Source organism: Carcharhinus amblyrhynchos, unplaced genomic scaffold, assembly GCF_965287045.1.
Source record: "Carcharhinus amblyrhynchos unplaced genomic scaffold, sCarAmb.v2.hapA scaffold_81, whole genome shotgun sequence".
Classification (NCBI taxonomy): Eukaryota; Metazoa; Chordata; class Chondrichthyes; order Carcharhiniformes; family Carcharhinidae; genus Carcharhinus; species Carcharhinus amblyrhynchos.
In genome coordinates this window covers 36,425-63,242 of record NW_027649821.1, presented here as the reverse complement: position 1 = coordinate 63,242, position 26,818 = coordinate 36,425, and the positions used below count along the sequence as shown (strand labels likewise).

The 26,818-nt window shown below is 45.3% G+C and overlaps 1 protein-coding gene across 1 annotated transcript; it reads left to right on the top strand.

Moving 5' to 3' along the window:
• Positions 1 to 287: 287 nt before the first annotated feature.
• LOC145337927 (uncharacterized) lies at positions 288 to 26,818 on the top strand. The gene is made up of 10 exons (XM_080182711.1): positions 288 to 1,366; positions 4,492 to 4,627; positions 8,467 to 8,538; positions 14,571 to 14,645; positions 15,195 to 15,221; positions 17,116 to 17,194; positions 22,045 to 22,147; positions 23,221 to 23,419; positions 25,864 to 26,058; positions 26,729 to 26,818. The coding sequence occupies exons 1-10, from the start codon at positions 291 to 293 to the stop codon at positions 26,765 to 26,767; spliced, it is 2,001 nt and encodes a 666-aa protein (XP_080038837.1). The 5' UTR covers positions 288 to 290; the 3' UTR covers positions 26,768 to 26,818.

Below are 26,818 nucleotides of genomic sequence, written 5' to 3'. Positions count from 1 at the left end.
GTTGTTCAGTATTTCTGATTTTATGTTCACGCTCAAAAGCTCTTTAAATGGTAATTGTTTCTGTTATCACACTGCATAAATTGGGCTAAATAATCCTCAATAAGCAGGGTACAGAGATATCAGAAATGCAGGCTGCACGAGGTACAGGCTGTATTTTACTGAAAACTGCAGTATCAGAAATTATCTGCTTGCTTTATTCAGGATGTGCCGGTAAGCGCTCGGTGAACATTGCTTTCTTTGTATATTTCCTTGTTCACTGTGTTTCTTTCCCCTCTCCTGTGTTGTACTGCATGCTGCAGAGGATGAGGATCCGGAAGCACCCCTACCTCCTGGAGACCATCTGGATGGACAAATGCAAGTTCGACGAGGCAGAGAGACTGTTCTATGAGGGCCAGGAAGCCTCTGCTGCTGCCATGGCACAGGCTGCCCAGGAGACTGAATTGGCACAGTGTGCCTGGCCACTGGCTGGGGAGGAAGAGCGACAGGAGCAAGAGGCGGGGAAGAAGAGACGGAGGAAGCGCTCGCCACGTGCCCCGCCAGAAGAGGTGGCGGATGCACATCGGCTAGAGGTGGCAGGGCTGCCCTTAGTTCCTGACTCAGTCCTGGTGAAGGATGCTGCTCACCCAGCAACCAGAACTAGACCAGCGGGAGGGGGTGCCACACCCGGCCGTGAGACACGGCCCCTTGTTGCCTGCTGTCAGTTGGTGCTTGGTGTCTGGGTCAACAAGAACACTTTTGATGAGGCTGAGTGCCTGTTCATTGTGCGGTCACAGGCACGTGACGTCCCACGCTCTCTCCCCATCCCAGCTTCCGCAGTTACTGCTCTTCCAAAGTTGTGGACCACTCCTGATGAAGGCTACATCAGTGCTACCCCTGCCACCCCCATAACTCCTGGGTTCCGTAGTGGTGGAGACACCAACCTGCCGGTCAATGGCATGTTCCCAAGTGCCAGCCAGTGCCCATTAACACTCAAGGTTTGGCTGGAAAAGCCGCTGTATGATGATGCCGAGCGACTTTACCACGAGATGTTATATGGCGGCTCAGGCACAGAGCACGCAGACCCACCCCAGGCCAAAGGACAGGGACCCCCTGTCACCAATCTCGCTCATGCCCATCATAGGGCCAAACCCCTCCTGCTGCCCACAGCAGGTGAAGATCCTATGGCAGTTGCTCGCCATTTTGTTGATGAGGGCAGTGAACTGGTGTGGTTCAGTAAACCCACTTATGATGCTGCTGAGTTACGCTACCACCTTGCCAGAACATGGAGAGCTGCCAATAAGAGCCAGAAGCCTATGGCAGATTCCACACAGACACTGCCACTGAAGAGACCTGCTCCTGCACCACGTTGTCCCAGGCTCCAGGATAAGTAGGCTTGAATCATATTGAATACACCCTAACCTTTCATTGTACTTCTGTAGTGTTTCCAGCAAATTGTCTTTTATTTTCGAGCTGTTCTTCAGCATGCGTTGGTTCTGATTTTGTTCGCCAAATCTTTGTGAAGCTGGTTTGCTCTGTGAAGTTAAAGGGTTAGAAATTCTTCCTGGGTGGCATCACTTCTGCCATTGGTTAATCTGGCCTGCTATGCAGTTGGCCAGTTGACCCAGTCAAATCCTGCTGCCCACACACCTAGATGGGCTTTCACCCGTGTGTGGTGTGTCCTGGGTTATCATTTCTGACCCAATAATGTTCATAAAAACTTTCACTCATATCAGGTGGGATCCAGAGGTAGTTGTGTGCATTGGTGAAAGCTTTCTGTGAAAGGTGAGCTGGCGCCTTTTATTAGTTTCCAGTCTTTGTACAAGGAGCTGAGGTAGCCTGGAGTTACAGCTAATGGCCACTACTGCTCTTCCCGTAGCCATTTCCCAGCCTGGATCCTGATAGTGCAATGTCTTTACAAGGTGGGAGAGTAAGGTGTAACAGTCTGATTTCCAGCTCACATTGAATTGGAGTTGGTGAGATTGAAGCCCAGTTGTTTTACATTGACCACTGGATGGGGCTTTATAGTTGTGCAAGGTTTATTCCTGTGCCATTTTGGATTCCTTTGAGGCGCTCATTCCTGTATGTTGAGCTTTATTTTCATGCCTGGAGTGTGGGCCTTATTGCCCACCTTGGTTACACTGAAGGTTTTGCTGGGTCTCTGACCAGCAAGTAGAGTGCTGTGTGGGGATCAGAGCCACATTTAAGCCAAGCTGAGTAAGGACAGTAGATTTCCTTTCCTAAAAGCGTATTAGTAAGCCAGTTGAATTGTTATGATAATCTCACTTCTATTGACAGTGTTGTTCTGATTTTAAATGGGGATTAAAAATTCTCAGGTGGCCATTGGTCGGATTTGAAGTCCTGTCCTCTGGTCAATCTACACGCTGGATTAGTGGTTCAATAACATCATCTCTGCTGTAAGCAGAATAATACAGAAAAGTAAGAGACCTTTAGGCCCATCCAGTGTGTGCCAGCTCTTTTGACAATCAATCCAGTTAATCTCATTCCTCAGATCCTCTCTCTTGTTGTCCAACCACCACTCTGTTATGCTCGATGCAAATAAGATTCAAATCAGTCAATTTTCAGTCACCCTTCGGTGTCCTATGCCAAAATTCTCAAACCTGTTACCTGCTCCTATTCTATTTATCTGTCCCCATTTCCTCATGTGTTCAGCTATTTCTGTTTCCTTCCTAGGGCTGTTAATGTCCTTGCCCTTCACTACAGCATGAAACCCATCGCCTTTACTGGGTAGGGAATGCCCCTTAACCGCCTAGGCCCTTATTGCCCATGAATAGTGTGCCCCCTTATTGCTGCTGTCTCACCACCTCCAGTGTCCCTGCTGTGCTGACAAACCCACCGGGCAGCAGGTAGCCCCATAGTTAAGCCAGATGATATGTGTGTGTGGCGTGAGGAGGAGAAAGGTGACGTTGAGGTAGGGGAGGGGCCTTTGGTAGGTTCTGATATGGGCTACTACCTGAAAATCCCAGTCTTTACCTCGCTCAGACTTGTCCAGCCCTTTTCATCCCAGTTACATTAAGTGAACCTTGCTTACGATGCTCTTTACTCTACGCATTACTAGAAATGTTGCGTCTTAGTCTTAAATCATAAATGTGTCTCTGCCTTTTCCTACCACCCATAACCTAGCTACTGCAATGTTTGGCTGTGGCTAGGTTGAATTGAACTGTTGTTTGGGATTTATGTTTGGGGAGATGGTGAGGACTGTGTGAATGTGGAGGTGGCGAGATGTGTGTGTGTTGGTGTGGGAGGGGGTAGTGAGGACTGTGTGAGTGTGGAGATGGCGAGGGGGGGGGTGTGTGTGGTGTGTGTGTGTGTGTTGGTGTGGGAGGAGGGTGGTGAGAACTGTGAGAGTGTGGAGATGGTGAGGTGTGTATATATGTTGGTGTGGGAGGAGGTAGTGAGGACTGTGTGGGCTGGTGTGTTTCTGACTCCTAGATTTGAAGTTCCAAGCTGTTGTTGGGATAGTCTAAGGGGCTTGACTTTGCTTCACTGGTTTTGAACATCGATCATCACAGTGTGCACCAGCTGCATGTTGCATGACTCTGTTTTGCTCTTGGTAGCAACAGTTTAGTTCTTTCTGCCTGTTTGCTGCTTTATAAAGGGAGAAGTGGGTTGAGGGGCTGGAAAGGATTAGTTCTTACGGCTCCAGGCTGAATGGAGCTCTTATTTAACCAAGGGCACTGTGATGCATGGCATTTTAGCTTGTAGCCAATCCTTGCACAGACCATTCCTGCAGAACCAGCATGAGTTGGCACCATAAGGTGGGGACATGGTGGAACCAAAGCAAAGTAGCTCCCAGGTCAAGTTGGATTTTCCTGTACTGAGGGTGGGGATTTTGGTAGAAGGTCTCAAGAGACCTTGTCAGCTTTTGTTACAGTGTGGAACGGGGAAACTCTATGGGCTGAGCTATCTACCCCATTTCACCATCTTTTTGATTCAGTGATGTGATGCAGAAACCACTTAGAGCTAACGGTGTTATAATTATTTAACTCCTGCAGTGATACACTGAGTCCAGGAATACCAAGTCTCTGTTAGAATGGGGCAGCAACCAAAAAGTACATGGGACAGTGTGCAAATTTTTTTATTCATTCATGGGACATGGTCATCACTGGCTGGCTAGCATTTGTTGCCCATCCCTAGTTGCTTGAGGGCAGTTGAGAGTCAACCACATTGCTGTGGCTCTGGAATCACATGCAGGTAAGAATGGCAGATTTCCTTACCTAAAGGACATTAGTGATCCAGGTGAGTTTTTCTGGCAGTCGACAATGGTTTCATGGTCATCAGTAAATTCTTAATTCCAGATCATTTCTTTTTAATCTGCCATTTCACCATCTTCCATGGTGGGATTCAAACCCGGGTCCCCAGGCATCTTTGTATGAACCACTTTTTCTTGGTTCGGTCTGTTATCAGTGGGGTGTATTGTGTAAACATTGCAGGTGGTATCTCTCTATTGTGAACAGTGTCTTACTGTGCCCCTTCTATCTTCCCATGTTACAGCACCATGGCAGTTAACATTCTGACAGAGGAAAAGATCTGGTTTGATAAGCACAAGTATGATGATGCAGAGATGCAATATTACATGCGCCTCAACAGCCCAGTCACCACCAAAGTACAGAATCCACCAGCAACGCAGGTTTGTTACAGTGCACTGCTATTAACCCTCTGCGCATCTGAATAGCATTGTTTTATAAACCTAACTTATTTAGTCAATGCCTTGCTTGCTGTCAGTCAAACGTTTTCTGATTTGACTGTGCGCAATACTGTTTTCCCAGGTTTATTGTTTTTTAAATTTCATATCAAAACCTTTTTTCATCTCCAGCAAGCCTGACTTTGTTGAAGTCACCCAAATAAAATTCAGCAGCCTGAATGCTTTCAATGTAAAATACCAAGAACTTGCATTTATGGTGCTTTTTAACCTAGTAAAGCATTCTCCAGCGCTTGGATATGTTACGGTATTTGACAGTGAGTCATATAAGGAGATATCAGGACAGGTGATCAAAAGCTTGGTAGGAGCTAGATTTTAAAGGAGAGAGTTGGAAAGGTCAAAATTGGGAATTTGGAGTTTCTCGATCCTCCCCACCTGCAATCAGAGCTCTGAAGGTCGTCAGGCTACTTGCTGCTATCTGCAGATTTCTGTAGGATAGTTCAGTTGGTTTTACAATGTGATGAATTCACAATCCATCTTAGTTGCATTTGAATTTCTCAATCAGTTCATGTCCACAACTTGAGAAACATGGAAGTTTGTTTGAAAGTTAATTCAGACTTGACACGTGAGCACCTAATCCTCCACAATTCACACTAATGCATTGCACAAAGATAAAGTTTGCTTTTTCCTTTCCCTTTATTCCAGGTGACTAGTCCTCGAGCTAATGTGGCGACAAAGCTGCCCTGTAAAGTAAGGAGTGTTGTGCCCAGCCCTCAAAAATAACAGTTAATTTGCTCTGTTTAACCTTGGTGCTGGCCTCTCATTTCAGCATTGCAATGTTGAGTCCCTTGTAGCTATTATAGGATATATTGGGGATGAGGGCTGTGAATTGGGCTGTGTTTGCTAATTGTGCAAGAGATAGCTGATTGTTTTCTTTCTTGCCTGTACGTTGTGCACCTACTAACAATATATGGCTAACTCACAGGACGCATGTATCACTTGCCGGAGGGAAGCCCAGCTCTCTGTTCCAAGTGGACTAGATTCCTACTGTTTAATATTACAGCTCACTGTTCGAATTGGACTAGATCCATACTGTTTAATATTACTTGAAAATGTTTCTAAGCACTCGCTATCTGCCTCCGACTCAATCTTGTGCGAGTTTCTGCCACGCTGTTCAGACAAAATAAAAGTATTGAAATAAAAGGAGTCGTCTGCAATGTACAGCCAACCCTGGATAGGTAGGTGATAAGAGGCAGGAAGAGAGTAGAGCTCAACATACCCAGAACATCTTCAACTTTCCACAAACCTGGGAGATCCCTGAGGGCTCAGGCTATTGAGTTGGATGATTAGCCGTGATTATAATGAATGGCAGAGCAGGCTCAAAGGTCCAAATGGCCTCCTCCTGCTATGCCCAGCCCACCAGCCTTATTGCTGAACACTCAACATTGTGTAGGAAGAAAGGGAAATGAGTAGCGGGAGGGATTTTCCCTTCCTGGCTCTCCCTACCATAATTTCCAACTGTGTCTTGTTATGCGAATTGGAGTTTTAGTTTTGTATAAACGGTACTAGGAGGGAACGTGCTTGAGCACGTGGCACCAAAACACAGTCAAATTTTAAAAAGGTGTTATTTAACCATCTACCCCCCCAGTTGGTGCGTTCCAATGTCTCTGAATTGATTCCGGGTTCACCTGGGGTAAAATCCCAGAGCCCATGACTGGACATGTCGTTTCATGGATGGAAAATGAGAGCGGACACTGTGAAGAGTCATTTTTATTTATTATTCATTCATTCAGGAGTCACTGATATGGCCAGAGTTTATTGCCATTTGATCGTGAAAAGCTGCCTTTTTGAACCTCCTGTTGTCCCTGTGGTGAGGTTTCTCTCAGTGCTGTGAGTGAGTGCATTCCTGGATTTTTGACATTGTTGATGAAGGAATGCCAAAACTTATGGAAAAAGGTTTGAATCAGTTTACAGAGAGGCAGGTGGGCCTATCACTACCAAAGCCTCTTGCAGGCCCTGGACTTAATGGTAAAAACGCTGGAGTAGAATTGGCCATCTGAATCCTTTTTGTTCACCAACCCTCGCACTATGCTGAAAACAAATGAGGAAACTCGGGAGACAGCTGCTGGAGGGTGCTTACTTGAATCCAGGTGCCATACTTCTAGTATAGTCAGGAGTTACTCAGTGTGGTGTTTGGAGAGGGTGTGGTGTGTAGCCACACTGTGCACATTGTGTGTGTGTGTGTGTGTGTGTGTGTGTGTGTTACCCGATGGGTTGTGCTGTTTACTGTTCTGCCCCAATGTAGTTCCGGTACTTAATGCAGTTATCTATTGGTGGGTGGGAGGGAGGCATGCTGGCTTCAAGTTGACCAGCCCCGATGGGATATGCACAACTGGCTCAAACTCTGTGGCAGCCCTTGAGATTTGGAACCTGAAGTGGTTAAGGGGGCAGTTCTGCACAGATTGTTACTGGAACCTGGAAAGAAGACAGAGTCAGGCCCCACATTTCCAGATAAACCTACAAGTCAAACTCTGGATAAAAGCAAATTACTGCAGATGCTGGAATCTGAAACCAAAAGAAAAAATGCTGGAAAATCCTAACAGGTCTGGCAACATCTGTAAGGAGAGAAAAGAGCCGACATTTTGAGTCCAGATGACTCTTTGTCAAAGCTTTGGGGTCATCTGGACTCGAAACGTCAGCTCTTTTCTCTCCTTACAGATGCTGCCAAACCTGCTGAGATTTTCCAGCATTTTTTCTTTTGGCTATAAGTTGAACTCACTTGTGTTCTGTTCTGAATTTAGTTGTAAGGTTGAGTGTAGTGGGTGGGTTTGATTGAGGGGGATCTTGAGTAATTGAGGTAGTTGGGTGAGAGAGAAGAGAGTGTTTTCCAAATCTGGTGTTGGGAAATGTAACCTGTGTCAATTTCCCACTAGCTAGTAGCTAAACATGGAAGCTCTTAAACATAGTGGCAGGTTCTACACTTCTAGATATGTTTCTGGTCAAAATAAAATCTGATGTGGAAGTGAGTTGGTGCCTGGATCCCTGCAGCACAATTATATCAAGCACTGATCTGAGCCTTTGGCTTATGAATATCAGTGATTTTTTTTTTCCTTCCCACCCCCAGGCCTGCCCTCATCCTGAGACTTTGCTGAGCAGGCACTGACCAATTCCCACTTAGTTAGCTGCTTGCTTATCCAGTGAATGTGTGGTTCTACTGATGGGATATTCAACTCTAGGGGTAATCACAGCTAACATCCACAAATTCACTTGCAGCCAGGCATTCTGGAATGGAAGACGAGGGAGGCCCACAGCTGATTTCCCTTCCTTCCTTTATAAACTCTGATCTGTTAACTCAGCAAGGGTCTCTACACCGTAAGCTTCAGAGGCTTAAGCAGCTGAGGAATTGGGAGGAGCAGGGTGGGGCTTGTTTTAACTTTGTGCGTAAGTGGCCTTTGTCTTTGGGGGGAATTACAACATTAAAAAGAGATGGGGATGGGGCTGAGGTATTCTCTGATTAAAAGTGCACCTTCTAGATTCAGCTCAGATTGCCCAGAGCTTATCTCTTGGTCTGAGAATTGGGGGATTTGTGAACAAGTTGTTCCTGTTTACCAGGAGTGTGGTAGTGTATTTGCTACCCTGTGAATTAGGTACGGGTGTGTGTCCACCTTCCTTTCAGCCAACCGGGTCCTCTGCGCTTACCCGTTTCTTGGTTTTGCTGGTTTGTGTTTTCTCCCTGAACCAGTGACTGTAACCCACAGACTTTTATACTTCTGCTATTGTTTGACCAGAGATCAAGCTTTTGACTAAATTCTTTCTGCACTACCTAGGAGAACGGAGCGAGTAACATCCTTCGAGACATTGCCAGAGCCAGGGAGAATATCCAGAAGTCACTGGCCGGAGTGAGTACCTGCTCCTCGTACCTGGCCGCAGACTTGAGATGCCCACTTAGTTGTGCACAAAGACATCCCCAAGAATTATCTCAAACCCTTTAACTGCTAGAAAATTAGGCAATGATTCAAATTGTGTTCACACCGCATTTTGTTTTAAAATGTCTACACAAGTTAGTAACTTCACATCTGGCTAAAAATGGATTTGGGTGTTCAAACAGATATAAATTTCCCTCAAATCTGTAATGAGACAGAATCATCTAAATAAAAGAAAATAAAACACCAATTTCATCTTCTAATAAAGTTAAAATAAGACACTGGGCCTTGACTTTGTAGCCAAAGTCTCACTCAACTTAAACCTGTTAATGGTTTCTTCATCTCTGAAATAAGAGTAGAAGTAAGCCATGTGACCTCAAACCTGGGTATGATAGCCACTCATATTGCTGAAATGCACACCACTGTGCATTCATCTGTGACTCCCTAAACTAACTGGGCAGCAATATAAGACGGGCTATACCAGGATAATGCCTGGTGGGTGGATGGAAGGAGTGGAGTGATACACTTCTCTTGACATCACAACAAAAGCCATTATATGATGTGATTCTTGTACACAAAGAAATCACAGCACTAGCTTAAAGTCCAGCAGGTTTATTTGTTGTCGCGAGCTTTCGGAGCACTGCACCTTCATCAGGTGAGGACTCACCTGAGGAAGGAGCAGCGCTCCAAAAGCTCGTGATAGCAAATAAACCTGTTGGTCTTTAACCTGGTGTTGTGAAACTTCTTACTGTGCCCACTCCAGTCCAGCGCCGGCATTCACGTCATTATTCTTGTAGGGAGGTACCAGGCCTGGGGTCCATGGGAACAGGAGGAGGCCATTTAGCCCTTGAGTTTATGCTGTCACTCTAACTCCATGTACTCAAGTTAACCCCATATGCCCTAGTAATTTGTTAACCCAAGATATTAATCTCAGTTTTATCATACTATCTGTTGATCAAGCATCAGTTGCCATTTGCAACAGAGTGTCCCAAACGTCTGCCACCGTTTGTGTGTTGCAGTGTTTCCTAACTTCACTCCTGGAAAGTCTGACTCAAACTTTTAGATTATGGGGAGTCCAGGAATAAGAAGCAATCAGCAGAAATGGTTTCTCTCGAACTACCCTATCTGTTACCCTAATACAATAACATGCTTGGTGAGTCAAAAATTCCTGTTAGCAGGAGTTAAATTACTCCGGACACAAGACAAGGTGTTGCTCTGTCTTGAGGGGAGGCAAATGGGCAGGCAAGGGTCATAGCACAGTAAGAGTTTTGCCGTAAAACCACCACAGCATCAGATCAGATTTTTAAAACAAGGTCAAGCTTTGTTCAGGCTCAATAACAAATACTGACCCAATAATTTCAGTATAAAGCCTAAAAACAACTTCAGATTTATAATCTGTTATTGTTAGTTTTTAGTTTGAAGGATACATCATCTGAACACTTTCTTAAAAAAAACTTGAACCATCAGAGATTCCAGTTGCTAGAGAATTCTGGTTGGTGGATGCCGAATAATACAAAATTTACTGTTTCTTGCCCATAACCTTTCAACTTTGTGTAATTGTTGCTCGTAGTTTAAACCCTTGAGTCAGTCTGATTTTGTCATCTAAGATGCATAACAAGATAAGGAAATGAGTGGGAGTAGACCTTTAGGCCCCTCAACTAGCTCTACATAGAACATAGAACATTACAGCGCAGAACAGGCCCTTCGGCCCACGATGTTGCGCCGACCAGTTACAAAAACAATGACCCACTAGCCTATACCAATCCCTTTTCGTCCATAAACCTATCCAGAGATCTCTTAAACGCCCCCAAACTAGACGCATTTACAACTGCAGCAGGCAGGGCATTCCAATCCCTCACCACCCGCTGGGTAAAGAACCTACCCCTGACATCCGTCCTGTAGCTACCCCCCCTTAATTTAAAGCCATGCCCCCTCGTGCTAGCTTTCTCCATCCGAGGAAAAAGGCTATCACTATCCACCCAATCAAAAGATCCTGGCTGATCTGATTGTGGCCTCAACTCCATGTTCCTGACTGAGATTCCACCACCCCAACCCCCCAATATCCTTTGAATCCTTCACAGATCAAAAATCTATCTATGTCAGCCTTGAAGCGATCCAACCCCCACTGCTATCCAGGTAAAGAATTCCAAAGATATAACTGATTGAAATGGGAGGCCCTTATTTGGACTTCAGCTGTTGTCACCATTTAGTTCCACCCTTTTCAGGTCTAAAATGGATGACCTCACATTTGCTTACATTGAAATCCATTTGCCCCATTGTCTTTGTAATTTTCTACCTCTGTCGTGACAACTTAGACTGTTGCCTGTCTTTGTGGCATCAACAAATTTGAATATGTAGTTTTTTGTCCCATCATTAAAACCATCAATAAATACATTGAATAGTTGGGGCTATACCACAGATACCTGTGTGACGTCACTAGTTGCATCCTATTTGCCAGCTATCCCTCCTCTGTCTGCTGCTGCTCAATCGATTTTCTAACCAGGTTAATAGGTTCTATGTGCTTCAACTTGAACTAACAGTCTCTTATAAGGAACTTTATCAAATGTCTTTTGGAAGTCCATATAAGTAACATTCATAGACATTGCTTTATCATGCATGATAACTTATCCTCACTCCAGATCCACAGCAATGACTCTGAAATGCCCACTGAGATGGCCTAGCAAGCCACTGAGTTGTTTGAAACTGCCAAGAAAATAATCTAAAATGACGGAAACTGGATGAACCACCCAGCATCGGCTATGTTGACCTCAGCCTGGTCACCTTGCAAAATCCTCTTTTACTATCACGTGGGGGCTTGTGGCAAAATTGCGAGGGCTGTCCCATAAGATAAGATGATAAGTCAAGTAGCAGCTGGACATTGTCATACTCAGAATCAGACCTCATAATAATGTCCCAGACATGGCTATTCTTGGATATGTCCGGCCGTTCACTTCCCCCCCCCCCACCCTTCCTCTGAGCAGAGTGTAGTAGTTCTTTTCAAACCAAGGACTGGGACTTAGTTCATTAATAAACATGGGATGGTATCTTCCAGCCCCTTAGCCCTTAGTTACCCCTTGGGGGTAACAGATTTGTTCTAGATCTTGTATGCATGTCTAGTAATAGATAGTAATTTAACTCCCAGATTACAAGGGAAATTCAGCTTTAGTTAATGCCTGGAGAAATCTCTCTGTGAAGTTAGTTCTATTAGTGAGCTGCGTAAGGGAGCTAGCTTGCACTTTTATGTGTGTCTGGACTGTAGTGATCCTTGGGCTCAACGGAACCCCCTTGTGATCTGAATTGGGTACTCATGTCTGTAATGCATGTGTGTTAGTCTCTCTGAATGCAGCCAAGTTAACACTAGATGGGGCTCTGTTTGATTTATTAAGCTGACCTTGTTCACAGAGCAGTGAACGTAAAAGTTCAGTTTTGTCAGATTTATTTAATCAATCAATGCCATCTAATTTGACAAAGAAGGGCACAATACATGAAGTCACCTAAATGAACATTATGGAATTGATTGATCCTTGGCAAGACCACAACTGGACTACTGGTTGCCATATTATATTTAAAAAATACAGGCACTAGAGAGCCATACAATGATTTATAGAAATTATATGAGGAATGTGAGATTATTCCTATCGGGAGAGGATTGCGTCTCTTTTGAAAAGAAGGCTTAAAAGAGATGTTTACATTCTGAAAGGTTTTGATTGAGTGGATTCAGAGAGGATGTTTTCTCTTGTATTAAGGCCTCTTCCCTACAAGGTAGTCACCCAGAAATCCAATAAGAATTAAAAAACGACTTCATCCAAAGTGTGGTGAGAATGTGAACTGGCTGTCACAGGGAGTGATTGAGATGAATATATCGATACATTTAAGGGGGAGCTCGACAAATATAATGAGGGGAACAGGGAGTTAAGCTGACAAGTTAGAGGATATAACTTAGAATATTGTACCTTTTCATCTGGTCTTCGGTTGGAGCAAAATAGAAGCGTTCTGCTTTATTCCTGACCTTTTCTCAGAAAGAGTTCTGAAAGTCACCAGCATGATAGTTATGCAGAATTGATTAATTATGCAGATAACCCACTGGCTTAATGTTAATGGTGAGGAAATAATGTGAAGACTTGGTTCATTAGTATCCTCAATAACTCCCACCTCAGGTACTCGCTCTTGCGTTATGTTTATGACATATGAAAAAGGTTTGTTTAGATAAAAGATTCTATCTCTGGAAATCTCTAAAAGATGGCTATCAATTGGAATTTTTATATTGGCATATTTTTGGGGGGGTTTGACTTGACTGATAGCCTTGTGGGTTAGTGCATGTCTGAGGAATTCAGAGCACTTCACCCTCCCCACATGCTGATGTTGTCTGGATCATTTGTCTCTCTGCTGTGGTTGAACTCCACTGCTCTAGGTTAGACAGGGGAAATTATCCGACATTCCCACATTAACTCTGTTGGAGGGTATATCTGCTGTAAGTGTGCAGTGACTGTGTAAAGAATGCTAAGAGAAAGCACCTTGAAGCCGTGGGATCATAAGCCTAGCAAGATTCACTATTTTCAGAGAATCACAGGAGGGAGAATTAGTAAGAAACAGATTGTATATTAAGATTTACTGTATGATAATTGTTTAGCCCTGGCTTGTGTTGGAAGGTGCCCTAATCAGTCATGTCCGTGAGGTTGAGCAAAGACCTTTGGTATGAGCAGAGCCAACATTCTTCATCAGAATCTCAGGAGTTTAAAGTGAATGGAAAACATTAACATTAAAATGCCTGCAATAGTTATCTCTAACCTTTCCCCCTTCTGCTACCCTGTGATCTGAATTCTCTTCAACAATCAACTGTGCAATACGGATACCATGTTCTGAGTTGGTCAAAATAGAGAAAAAAGGGCAACCTAATAAAGGTCTTTAAAATTAGCAAGGGGCACTCCTATGGAAGGGGTAGATGTGGGGGATTTTCACAGTAGCTTCATTGCAATGTTAACGTAAGTCTACTTGTGACACTAATAAACTTGGGGAAAAATATGGGGAAGGTTATTCCACATGTGGGATTCCAAATCTAAGGGTGATGATATAAGATAATCACAAATAATTCTGGAGAAACTTCTTTACCCAGAGAGTGTGGACCTCACTTTCATATTGATTAAGTTGAGATGAATAGCATAAAGTGGGGGGGAAGTTGGGCAAGTACATGAGAGAGAGAGAGAGAGTTTGCTCTGACTGGGTAGGAAGGCTGGAGGCCCTAGTGATGGGTCAATACTGTTGTAGAATGTTTGTACCAAGTAGTTTGTTACTGTGCTGTGTTACTAATTAAAAATACAAACCAAAATCAGTGTCGTTCGAGCTTTCTAATTGCAGAAGTTTCTAAGCAGTTGCCAGGAAGCCTCTCCCAACCCAATCCATTATCAGCGCCTTCAGTATCTATTTATCAGTCCCTTCAGTGCCCATTAAGACAACACAAAGGCCCTTACAGCCCTTTTGAGAGAGATTAAATCCACAATGTGAACATGACCATTTTGAGAGGACCACTAGTTAACTATAGTGTATTTTGTAGATAAAGTCATGTGAAAGTAATTGCTTTACCTTTACGTAGTGTTTTAAAACATTAAGCGGTGGGAACAGAGTTGCCCCATTTAGTTTAAGAAAAAAAAGTTGCCAATCTTTTGAAAACTAACAGGGGATCAATGCACACTAAAAAGAGTAAATCAACCCCACCTCCAGATCAGAGTGTTAAAATGTCACTGAATTGACACCAAGGTTTGTGTTGCAATTAACTGGGCATCACTCTTTTAAAATGGGGCTGTATTGTTTGAGCAAATCTGTGAAAATGGATGTAAGTAATAGGTAAAGAGCAATGAAGTTGATTCAGATTCCCGGTCTCTGTGTTAACATGCTGCTGCTTTGGTGCTGGATGGATCAGTGCCTTTTAGTTTGCGGAGGAGAAAGTTGGTGCTTGCGAGAGCATTGTGAGTTGATCACAGTACAGTATGTGAATGTATTTCCACGATCAGATCCTATCCATTTGGGAAACCAACAGTAATCCCAGAGAAGCAGTCCGGGATAGCGCCGAGCCCATCACAAGCCACGTGAGATTCCATGGCATTGCAAACCTAGATTTTCGATGGCATGCTGACCTCTCTCTGTCACCCCAGCACATCACTAACCTCACTATTAATACTTACCACCTGTTTTGCCATTGTAAACTATCAAAAATATATATTGTTGCATTTTGAAGAGAGTTGTGTTGACTTAGCATTGTGTTTTTTCCATTCCATGCCTCTTTGGTCCTATTGCATAGACAAGACTATCTGTCTGCCTCTCCAGCTTTGTCATAATCCATCCTCTTTTTTGTGTGTGCTTTATGGTGTTGATCTCTTCCACATTCAGCTTGCAGTTAACATTAGTGCGTTTACTGACCACTGGATTATTGTACTCCCTTATCATCGTCAGCAGCCAAGCTGCTGACCCCGTGGACACACCCTTTGTCAGTTGGGTGAAAGGGGAATCAAAGTGGGATTGTTCCTGGGTTGTGCTTCTGGTTTTTGTAACCGCGTGAGAAATGAAACAAAGGGTTTTTAATCATGTCTGCTCGCAAGGTACTAAAGCTTTGTTGTTTGTTTTTATTTCCTGAAAAGAATGTCTTGCTTGTAAATCATCAGAAAGTAAGTACGTTGCTGCAGCTTTTGTCCGCTTTGAGAGTTGGTTGTGAGATTCTCTTGCCTCCCCCATCTTCTGCGTGGTTTTTCACATTATGGCTTCTCTTTAAGAAAATGTGGATTCCTCGCACTAGCTGCATGCAGAGCTGAGCCATTCACTCCCCGTATCAACTGCAGTGTCCCATTCCAGGAAGCGTTTAAATGGCCACCACAGCCAGATCCAATTCTTCATGTGTGCTATTCCTCTGCTCCCAGTAGTAGACTCGTTGGTAAGGGTGCAGCCCAGTTTATCATGGTGAGCCTTGCTGCCTGTAGTAGAGAGGCAGCTTAGTTCTCACTGTCTGCTAGCAGACAGCCCAGTGCTCAGCGGAGAAGCTGATCCATAGTCTCCTGAAGGGAACAATGAGAGGAGTGTCTCAGTATAGACAGGCCACTGAGTGGACAGCCAACATGGGAGCATATTCCTCTATTCAGATGCTGCACAGGCCTGCTTGTTTGCAGCATTTGTATTTTTATTTGTATTCTGACATTTCCCAACTTCTTGTTGCCATAGAGTTTCCTGGGGCTGTCCATATAAGACAGTTGTGCCCTATGACAGCTGTGACCACTATGGCAGCCAGCCACAGCTTGCTCAGGCCTGAACCCCTTGGCTGAGAGTACAGTGTTCTCGGGACCAGAGAGGGGAGAAAGATCCTCAACCTGTAGCTGGAAAGAAGGAAATTTCCCTGAGGAGTTAAATTGTAAAGACATACCAAAGCAGTCACCCTCGATCTTCTACATTCCAGGGAATACACACCTACCCTTCATAACCTGCCCTCGTAATTTAACCCTTTTTTAGTCTCGGAGCACTCACCCACTTTGTATCTTTCATGAGGGTGTGTGCCCAGAACTCAGTGCGGTTCCTCAGATGAAATCTGACTATGGTTCAGTACCACTTCCAGCTCTTATATTACAGCCTACCTTGGATAGGAAGCCCCCACAAAGGGAAATGACTATCCTCTGTCAGACTGGCTAAGATAATCTTTGGTGGTAATCATTTTTAAAGCTTACAGTTCTTCCTTTGATTCCTCGCCTTTGCTTTTTATTACAGCAGAGTGTAAAGTGGACATTCTGTTGTCCCCCTATTCTCTCCCTCTCCCCCCAAACATTACAGGAGTGCGTATGTGCCGCGCAGCATGCACATACACACCCACCCCAACCCAACTTTGCTCACACTAAAATGGCACTACATTCTCACAGTGCCTATTGGATTGTGGAACTGAGCCCTTTTCTCATCCAGTAAACAGGTTCCCCACTCCTGGCAGCAGGTTAGCGGATAGACATAACATCCACAGTTACATTGTGATGAACAATCTGCACTGACCCTCACGTGAATACAAAAGCCAGTGAGTCTGCTTGGTTTGTTATTGAATAGAGTCCTTGAGCCTCATAGACCTCTAAGGGCAGAATGATGTAGAGAGGAGCTTCAGGGCCCTTTCTGAAAAGGAAGGAACGCTGCACATACAGAACATCCAGCTGGCTTTCTATTGAAAAATGTTGCCTTTATCAGCTTTCTCTTACCAACTACAGAAATCATCAAGTGTGTGGACATTTCTGGGTTTCCTTTCCTTGCCTGCGCTGTGTATGTGTGAGAGTGCTGCCTGCTTGCTTCCAAGGGAGTTCCAAACTCTTTTTTATCTGTTTCGCACCATTGGTAAGAGTTTGCTGTTGCATTTTAAATTGCCCTCACTTTCCAGAGGGGAAACAGACTTGACAAAACACACCTACTGTTCCTTGAACTCTTACCAATGGGGGAGGAGGGAGATGGGGGAAGCAAGGGCTAACTCTCTGCTTCTCTGCTACCTGGTGTCACGCTCTGTCTCCTTTGAGTGAGGCTAATTCCTGCATGTTCTACTTTCAGAGTGCAGTACAAGGTTCAGATGTCGAGCTGTGTGCCCGGGTCACCAGTCTAGAGAAGGAGAATCAGAATTTACATCAGGGTAAGTGGGTCTTTCTTTCACCATAGTCACTGGTCAATGGATCATCATCATTAAATAGGAGAGAGAAGGTGATGCAGAGGGCTCTGATAAAGGGGAAGGGAGTGATGCATAGGGCTTTGATAAAGGGGAAAGTGGTGATGCAGGGAGCTCTGATAAAGGGGAATAGGATGATGCAGAGGGCTCTAATAACGGGGAAGGGGGTGATGCAGAGGGCTTTGATAAAGGGGAAACAGGGTGATGCAGACGGCTCTGATAAAGGGGAAGGGGGAGATGCAGAGGGTTCTGATAAAGGGGAACGGGGAGATGCAGAGGGCTTTGATAAATGGGAAACGGGGAGATGCAGAGGGCTGTGATAAAGGGGAATGGGGAGATGCAGAAGGCTCTGATAAAGGGGAAGGGGGATGATGCAGAGGGATCTGCTAAAGGGGAAGGGGGGTGATGCAGAGGGATCTGATAAAGGGGAAGGGGGATGATGCAGAGGGCTCTGATAAAGGGGAAGGGGGAGACGGAGGGCTCTGATAAAGGGGAATGGGGATGATGCAGAGGGCTCTAAAGAGGAATGGGGCAATGCAGAATCTTGGCGTCAGCACGAACGTCATGGTTCTCAAAGACTTATCTGAAGGCAGTGCTCACTGATTGTATTCAATATTGGATCTCTGCCATAAATGAGAGGTGGCTCCCCAGCCAGGGAAATAGTCCACGTTTGGTAGGTTTCTCCGCTGATCTTGATGGAGGGAGAGATTTGATCATGCCTAGAGCAGGTTGGTAGAGAGAGAGAGAGAGATCAGTGAGGAGTTGCAGCTCCTTAGCTTTCTCAGTTCACCATTGGTTCCAGATTTCCCTCGTTCTTCGTTGTAACTCTGCCTTTGCCGATTGGTGAGCTCTTTGCCTTGCCCATTCTGTTGTTCTGCCAGGTGTGGAGAGCTTTCCTCCCCTTGTTGATGAGGTCTTGGATGGTGTGGTTATTCTTGTTGAACCAATCTTGGAGTTTCCTGGTCTTGTAGCCAATGCTTTCTTCACAGCTTGAGATGATGTCTGTCTTCAGCTCTTTCCAGCTTTCCTCCATTCCATCAGAATGAACGCTTTGGAGGTTTTGGTGAAGACATTGTCGGAAAGTCACTAGGATGCTTGGCTCTTGAAGCTGCTCAACATTGATAATTTTTCCTGTGCTGTTTCTTCATCTTTCACTGTTCATCACTTTGGTGATGTTGGCATCCTTTTAGTCTTGGAATCAGATGGTGATGAAGTTGATTCTGTGCCAGTGCTTTGATCGTGGATGTCTCAAGGAAATCTTGAACTTGTCTTTTTGGTGAAAGATGACAAGCTGGTGTTCTACATAAAAAAAATAAGAACATAAGAAATAGGAGCAGGAGTAGGCCATCCAGCTCAACCCCCTCAACTCCGGTATCAGCCTAGTAAACCTCCTCTGCACTCCCTCCAAGGCCAAAATATCTTTGCGCAGGTGCGGCGCCCAAAACTGCACACAGTACTCCAGCTGCGGCCTCACCAATGCCCTATACAGCTGCAGCAAGACCTCCCTACTTTTATATTCAATCCCCCTCGCTATGAAGGCCAGCATCCCATTCGCCTTCCTGACCACCTGTTCTAGTGTGCTAGTGCCAGTGATGACAAGCTGATGTTCTGTGCATTTGATAAGCAGGAGAACCCCGTTGGATTTGCAATTCCCAACTCCTTCCTTTCCAATAGTTTCCTTTCCACTCCTGGCGTTGAAGTCTCTGAAGAGGATGATGAATGTTGAAGAGTACAGTATCCAGGGTGGAGTAGAAGCCTTCTTTGGACTTGTCATTGGCATCATGGGGCATAGACACCAGAAAAACAGCGACTCGGACCGTGCAGCACTCCCTCAGCATCTTCCAGGGCAGAATGTCAGTGTTGAGTCTCTGTATCATATGGCTCAGAAACTTGGAATACATACACCTCAAGGTCCTGGAGAGGTACCATCAAGACTGTCTGAGACGGATTCTACCTAGCAGCTGGAAGGACAGATATACTACATCAGCATCCATGAAGGAGCCATCAGCATTGAGGCCTCTGTCACCCAAACCTTATTCTGCTGGGTCGGCTGTGTGCTTAGTATGTCAGAGTCCTCACTGCCGAAGCAAATCGTCTTTGCCCAGCTCAAGGAAGGTATGAAAGGCTTCTGAACAAGAGGAGGACAAAGGAAGCACTTCAGAGTCACCCTGAAGGCTTACCTTGAGAAATGCAACATTGACATCAACGTCTTGGAGACATTTGCTTGGAGTAAATCTATCTGGAGGGATCTCCTGATTGAAGGGACGCAATGCTTTAAGAACACCCAACAGCAAGAGGAGGCCTGAGAAAGAATTGCCAGCAATCTTGAGTCCAAGGACCGAACCCACCTCCCGGAACCACCTGCCAAGTGGGCGGTCAGGGGTGTATTTCTGGGATTGGGCTCATGAGCCATGCAAGGATCCACAGAACTCATGACTAGTGACACAAAGTGAGTGAGCACCAAAGGAGGAGGAGATGGTAACAGCAAGGAGCTAATACAGAACACAGCGTTGGCTAGGCCACAGCTGAAGAACTGTGTACAGTTCTGGCTGCCTAGCTACAGGAAGGATGTGATTGCACTAGAGGGGGTGCAGAGGAGGTTCATCAGGATGTGGCCTAGGATGGAGCATTTGAGCACTGAAGAGAGACTGCATAGGCTTGGATTGTTTTCTCCAGAGATGAGAAGGTTGTGTGTGCGTGTGCGCATTGTATAAGATTGAGGGGTGTGGACATGATGAGCAGGAAACAGTTCTCAGTTGAAGGGTCAATATAACAAGGGGACATAATTTTAAAGTCAGAGGAGGCGGTTTAGTGGGGATTTGAGGAAATGTTTTTTCACTGAGAGTGGTGGGAGTCTGGAATGTGTTGTCTGGGAGGGTGGTAAAGATTGGAAACCTCAATCATTGAAAAGGAAATGGAAGAGCACTTGAAATATCGTAAAAGTTCAAGACTACGGGCCAATGCTGGAAAGTGAGATTAGGGTAGTTTGTCAGTGCAGAACTGATGGGCCAAAGGGCCTCTTCTGTACTATATGACTCTGTTCCACATTCTCAGCAATCTCTGGGTAGATACGCTTCTCCTGAATTTTCTGCTGGATTTAAGAACATAAGAAATAGGAGCAGAAGTAGGCCATCCAGCCCCTCGAGCCTGCCTCGCCATTCAATAAGATCATGGCTGATCTGTTGTGTCTCAGTTCCACATTCCCGCCCTCTCCCCATAACCCTTAATCCCCTCACTTATCAAAAACCCATCAACCCACATCTTAAAAATATTTAGCGAGGCAGCCTCCACCACCTCAACGGGCAGAGAATTCCAGAGATTCACCACTCTTTGAGTGAAGAAGTTCCTCCTCAACTCCGTTCTAAACCGCCCCCCCCTTTATCTTGAGGCTGTGCCCCCTAGTCCTACTGTCCTTTCTGAGCAGGAAGAGCCTCTCCACCTCTATCCTATCCATCCCATTCACCATCTTATACATCTCAATGAGATCTCCCCTCGTTCTTCTAAACTCTAACGAGTACAAGCCTAGTTTATTCAGCCTCTCCTCATAGCTCAATCCCCTCAACTCCGGCATCAGCCTAGTAAACCTCCTCTGCACTCCCTCCAAGGCCAAAATATCCTTGCGTAAGTATGGCAAACAAAACTGCACACAGTACTCCAGCTGCGGCCTCACCAATGCCCTATACAGCAAGACCTCCCTACTTTTATATTCAATCCCCTTCGCTATGAAGGCCTTTTAACGGTGACTACATTGTGCTCACTGTCCCAGATCTGGCCATGCAGCAAATGAATCTTTTCTCTCTCAAGACCTTTCCTAACCTATTAGGTCACCCTCAGCCTGGTCTTATCTCTGGAAAAGAGCCCCAGCCTGTCTGTAAATCCTATTTTGCATCCTCTTCAATACCTCTCCATTCCTTTTATTATATGGAGACTCAGAAGTAGGAATGCTCATGTCTGCTTTTTCATTGTCTACATAACACCTGTTCACTGTTATAGCTTTGGTTCCGTGGCAGTGGTCTTTTATTGAATCGTAGAATCCCTACAGTGCAAAACGCCATTCAGCCCATCAAGTCTGCACTGACCACAATCCCATTCAGGCCCTTTCTCCATAACCCTATGGATTTAGCCTAGTTAGTCCCCCTGATATTAAGAGGCAATTTAGCATGGTCAATCCACCTAACCTGCACATCTTTGGAATGTGGGAGGAAACTGGAGCATCTGAAGGAAACCCACGCAGACATGGGGAAAACGCACAAACTCCACACACAGTCACCCGAGCCAGGAATAGAACCCAGGTCCTTGATGCTGTGAGGCAGCAGTGCCTACCACTGTGCCGCCTACTGACTAGGTTATACCCTGGCTGCCTGCATTGTACATGTGCTGGCTTGTCTGCAGAGGGAGTTGGGGAACAGAATGTGGAAAGCTCAGAAATCCAGCAGTAATCTTTGCTTCACTCTTGGATCTACTTACCTTTATTCAGTACAACTGGAATTCGGGCAGATTATCCATGTGCCTCCATTATTAATGCTTCTACTGTCTGAACCCTCACTGGACCAAACCCTTCACACAACTCCCTGTCTGCTAACTACAGCCATCTCCAGGTAGGCATCCACTTCATGACCCAAGAGAGAACGAATTGTACTTTATTTTGTACTTAGCCCCCCCTCCCCTCCTCGTGCTGTGTCCATAATACAACGTGCTTTTCACATGACACCAATGTAAACATATTCCAATAATCTAGCAATTTCTATTATTCATGGTGATGTGTGTACATGCGTGTGCATTTTATTTGATGCTGTTACTTGTTCAACCTTTGTTAGTGGTAGCAGACCTACGGTTGGCTCTGTCAAAGCTGGAGACTCGCCTGTCAACATTGGAGAAATCCTCAACCAGCCCCAAGCCTGTCATCTGCCCACCAGCCCCGTGCAACAAGGTAAGATCCCATCATCGTCTTCCTTTGACTCTGTGCTTTCCGAAAGTGCCTGTCCCTGGATAAAGGTTCCCGTGGTTATTAATCTTGATTAATAAAGGGATCAGGGGTTATGGGGAAAAGCCAGGAGAATGGGGATGAGAAAAGTATCAGTCATGATTGAATGGCAGAGCAGACTTGGTGGGCTGAGTGGCCTAATTCTGCTCCTATGTCTTATGAAGGTGAGCTTTACGCGGATATCAGGAGGACAGGGTTGGGGCAAGTTCTGTTTCATTTCCCCAGAGCCACTTCTGTCCCAATAAGAACATAAAAAGTCCCCTGTGGCTCCAGAGTTGTCGGTTGCCCACCTCATAAAGACGGACACCTATACTGAAGGAGTGCTGCACAGTCCGAGTCACTGTTTTTCTGGTGAGGTATTAAACCTCAGCCCCAGATGCCCCTTCGAATGGATGATAAAGTTTGTGATCACAGCTTACTGTTTGAAGAAGAGGGGAGACTCCTCACCAGTGCTATCGCTCACCATTATCTAGTTATTATGTAACTGCTTGTGGGAGCGTGCTGTACGCAAACTTGCTCCTACATTTCCTACAGAAATACACTGTTTGTGAAACACTATTGGGACGAGGTTAATAGGTGCTATACAGATGTAAGTTTTTTATTCTTTATACACGGATGTGGCACTCAGGTTCTGGGCTGCCTGTACCGTTATATGAATGTTACTCTCAGGCTCTGGGCTGCCTGTACTGATGGTGTATGACGTCACTCTGGCTCTGGGCTGCCTGTACTGGTATATGAATGTTACTCTCAGGCCCTGGGCTGCCTGTATTGGTGTATGACTCACTCAGGCTCTGGCTTCCTCTACTGGCATATGTCTGTCACTTGGGCCCTGGCTGCCATCCTGGTGGTATATAAATGTGACTCTTGAGGCCCTGGCTGCCTGTACTGGTGTACAGCTGTCACTCTGGGCTGACATTACTGGTGTATGAATGTTGAAAGAGGTGTGATGCTAGTTTAAGTCACACTGTGCTGGTCTGCAGTGATTTTACCCTGTGTAAATGTTGCTCTTTCACATCAATCCCATCACAACGCAGCCGGTGGCCGACGAAGATGGTGATGATGATATTGATCTCTTTGGAAGCAGTGATGAGGAAGAGACTGCCGAGAAGGAGAGGATTCGGGAGGAACGGTTGCGTGAATATGCAGAGAAAAAATCCAAGAAACCCGCCCTCATCGCCAAGTCCTCTATCCTGCTGGATGTGAAACCAGTAAGTTATCTCCTTTTCATCTAGCCACACGTGTGCACATGCATACACACTCATCCATGCGTGTGCACACGTACACGCACACTCACCCCGTACACTATCATCCACGCACACACACTCACCCCATACACAATCGCTTAGATGCACACGCTTGCGCGCGCATGTACGCACGCACGCGCGCGCGCACACACACAAGCATGTGCACGCAAACATGACCACAGCCCCACCAACCCACTCTTCTGCCAATTCCCACTTCACAGACAATAGGGACTCTGTCTCGCGCGCGCACACATTTCTTGCTCACTATTGAGATCTGTCTGCGTGTTGGGGGGTGGGGGGAAGAGACTGTGATTGTGGGGGAAAGGGCTGTGATTGGTGGGGGGGTTGTTTCTGGGTGAATTGGGTAGCAGAAACGATTGTCATTTTTCCAGGGTCGTTCTCAAGTTTAAGTTTTCAAATCTGAAATGCTGGTAATCAGCCGACAGACGGCACAGAGCAGCACAAACCACTGTCGATACTGGAAACCAGTGAAAACGCAAGAAATGTCATAAATACTCAGCAGATCAAGCAGCATGCATATAAAGAAAGTTAATATTTTGGGTGAGCTTTTATCAGGAGTACAATGAGTTACCATTTCCCTGAAACCCCTCTCTGCTCAGTATGATGTTTGCTGACCAAGTCTATTCTTGTGCAGTGTTGTTTCCACTGTTACGATTCTGGAATTTCTTTCGAGTTATCCTGATGAATGCAAGGCATGAAGCTTAGACAGAGCCTGTCTTTCTTTCAACAATACTTCGCATCTGAATAAATGTTTAAAAAATCAAAATGGAGTCAGTAAAAAGGGATTCTTTTCACTGGTGGGCAGAAGGCTGTTAGTACCCAGAGGAGGGATGAGAATTTATTTTTTTCCACAGCGTGTTGTTGTGTTCTGGAATGCAAGGGTCATGGTGATGTTCAAAATGGAATTAGACAAATACACACGGGAGCAAAGTTCAGGAGTGTGGGACTGATTGGGCCAATCTTTCAGGCTGACACAAGTACAGTACACCAAAAAACTGTCTGTTAGGAGTGAGGCGATGGCCGAGTGGGATTATTGCTAGACTACTGATCCAGAAACTCAGCTAATGTTCTGGGGGACCGGGTTTGAATCCTGCCACAGCAGATGGTGGAATTTGAATTCAATAAAGAAAAAATCTGGAATTAAGAATCTACTGATGACCATAAAACCATTGTCGATTGTTGGAAAAAACCCATCTGGGTCATTAATGTCCTTTAGAGAAGGAAATCTACCGTCCTTAGCTGGTCTGACCCACATGTGATCCAGTGCCACAGCAATGTGGTTGACTCTTAACTGTTCTTGGGCAACTAGGGATGGGCAATAAATGCTGGCTAGCCAGCGATGCCCATGTCTCACCAATAAATTTTTTAAAAAAGGCAAACAAGAGTTTGTGAATGGGTTAAACAGTTTTGCAAAGATGGGACATACAACAGGATCCTGTCCTTCTCTCCCCTTTGCTATGAAATTTAGTCATTCAGACTTTGGGGATTGATCAGATATTTGGTAATAGAGCTGTGGGCACTGGGCGGTGTTGTGCTTCACCCACCCTTGGAGAGAGTTGAGGCGATCACTTCAGATTATTTTGTATCTGTTCCCCCTCCAGCAGTACATTGCAGCACACAGCCTGCAACTTCCACCACCCGTATTGCACAGAAATGTGTGTAACTGGGACATGAGTCAAATGCAAGTGTGAATGTGAAAATTAATTGCGCTACACCCAAGCTCATTTTTTGATTATGATTTGATTTATTGTTGTATTAACACACAGTGAAAAGTATTGTTTCTTGTGCGCCATATAGACAAAGAAAAGGAGAGATTGCAGAATGTAGTGTTACAGTCATAGCAATTAGGGGTGGCACAATTGTTAGCACTGCAGCCGCACAGCACCAGGGACCCAGGTTTGATTCCCAGCTTGGGTCACTGTGTGGAATTTGCACATTCTCCCCATGTCTGTGTGGGTTTTCTCCAGGTGCTCTGGTTTACTCCTACAATCTGAAAGATGTGCTGGTTAGATACATAGACCCAAACAGGCACCAAGTGTGGCGACTCGGGAAATTTCACAGTAACTTCTTTGCAGTGTTAATGTGAGCCTGCTTATGACTAATAAGTAAACTTTAGGGATGGGCAATAATGCTGGCGATGCCCATGTCCCAAGGGTGAATTAAAAAGCAGCTGCTGGAGTTTAGTTTTTATCAGCAGATCAAGATTCATTCAAAGCAAGTTGTGGTGCTAAAACTGCCAGATAGCTCCACATGAGGACAGATCAGTCGTACTGAGGAGCTCCGATGGGTGATTGCATTGTAGCGCTTCATAGTGGGTGGGCATGGGTTTTGATCAGTCAAGGTTGGTTGTGGGTTGGCTGCAGTTTCACGGTGCTTGTTCTCTGCAGTGGGACGACGAGACAGACATGGTGAAACTGGAGGAGTGTGTGCGCACGGTACAGATGGATGGCTTGGTGTGGGGAGGCTCCAAGCTGGTACCAGTCGGCTACGGGATAAAGAAACTCCAGATCCAGTGTGTGGTGGAAGATGATAAAGTTGGCACAGATCAGCTGGAGGAAGAAATCGTCAAATTTGATAATTACGTGAGTTAAACTGTGAAGCTGGCTGTCGGGTTGGGTGGTGGAGCTCAAAGCATTAACTGGGGCTGGGTTTATTTGGAATAATAAACTCAGCCCCAGCTAATAATAAATTTCCATCTCAACCAGTTGGAAATGCAAAGACAGGAGGTGAGCAAGACCACCTTCGTCTTCCTCGCACTTAAATCAATCTCCCTGGCCATAAATTAACCATTCCCCTCTCCATTCCTGAATTCCCTCCATTACAGCACGATGGGTACGCCATCATTACACACACTGCATTGAGGACACCAGCGAAGGGTAATAAATGCCACAACTTCAAATGCTCCTGTTGCTTATCCCTAGTCCTCAGGGAAGTGTGGATGTCTCCAGATGTTGACTTAGGGCAGGATCTGCTGAACTTGAGTTGTATTTGTGATCACGCTACACTGCCAATCCTGTTGGGTGGTGTATCTGGCTATATCTTGTCCTCTGATAGACTCTGAGCACAAGATGCACTTGTTCCCCATTGTCATATTTCTCATTAATCCATTCTGAGGGTTCCGTGTGTTTGTACCTGTTTCCCTTAGCTCCTTGGCCCAGCCATTGCTCCAATAACCCAGCGGTGAATTTTTTAACTTTGTGAGTAAATAGTCACTGGCTCTTCTAATTGACATCTTTCTTTGTTCTTTTACAGGTGCAAAGTGTAGATGTTGCTGCTTTTAACAAGATCTGATGGCTGCTGAATCTTTCCAGAGTTAGAGGAATAAAAAGGGGTTGAATTCTC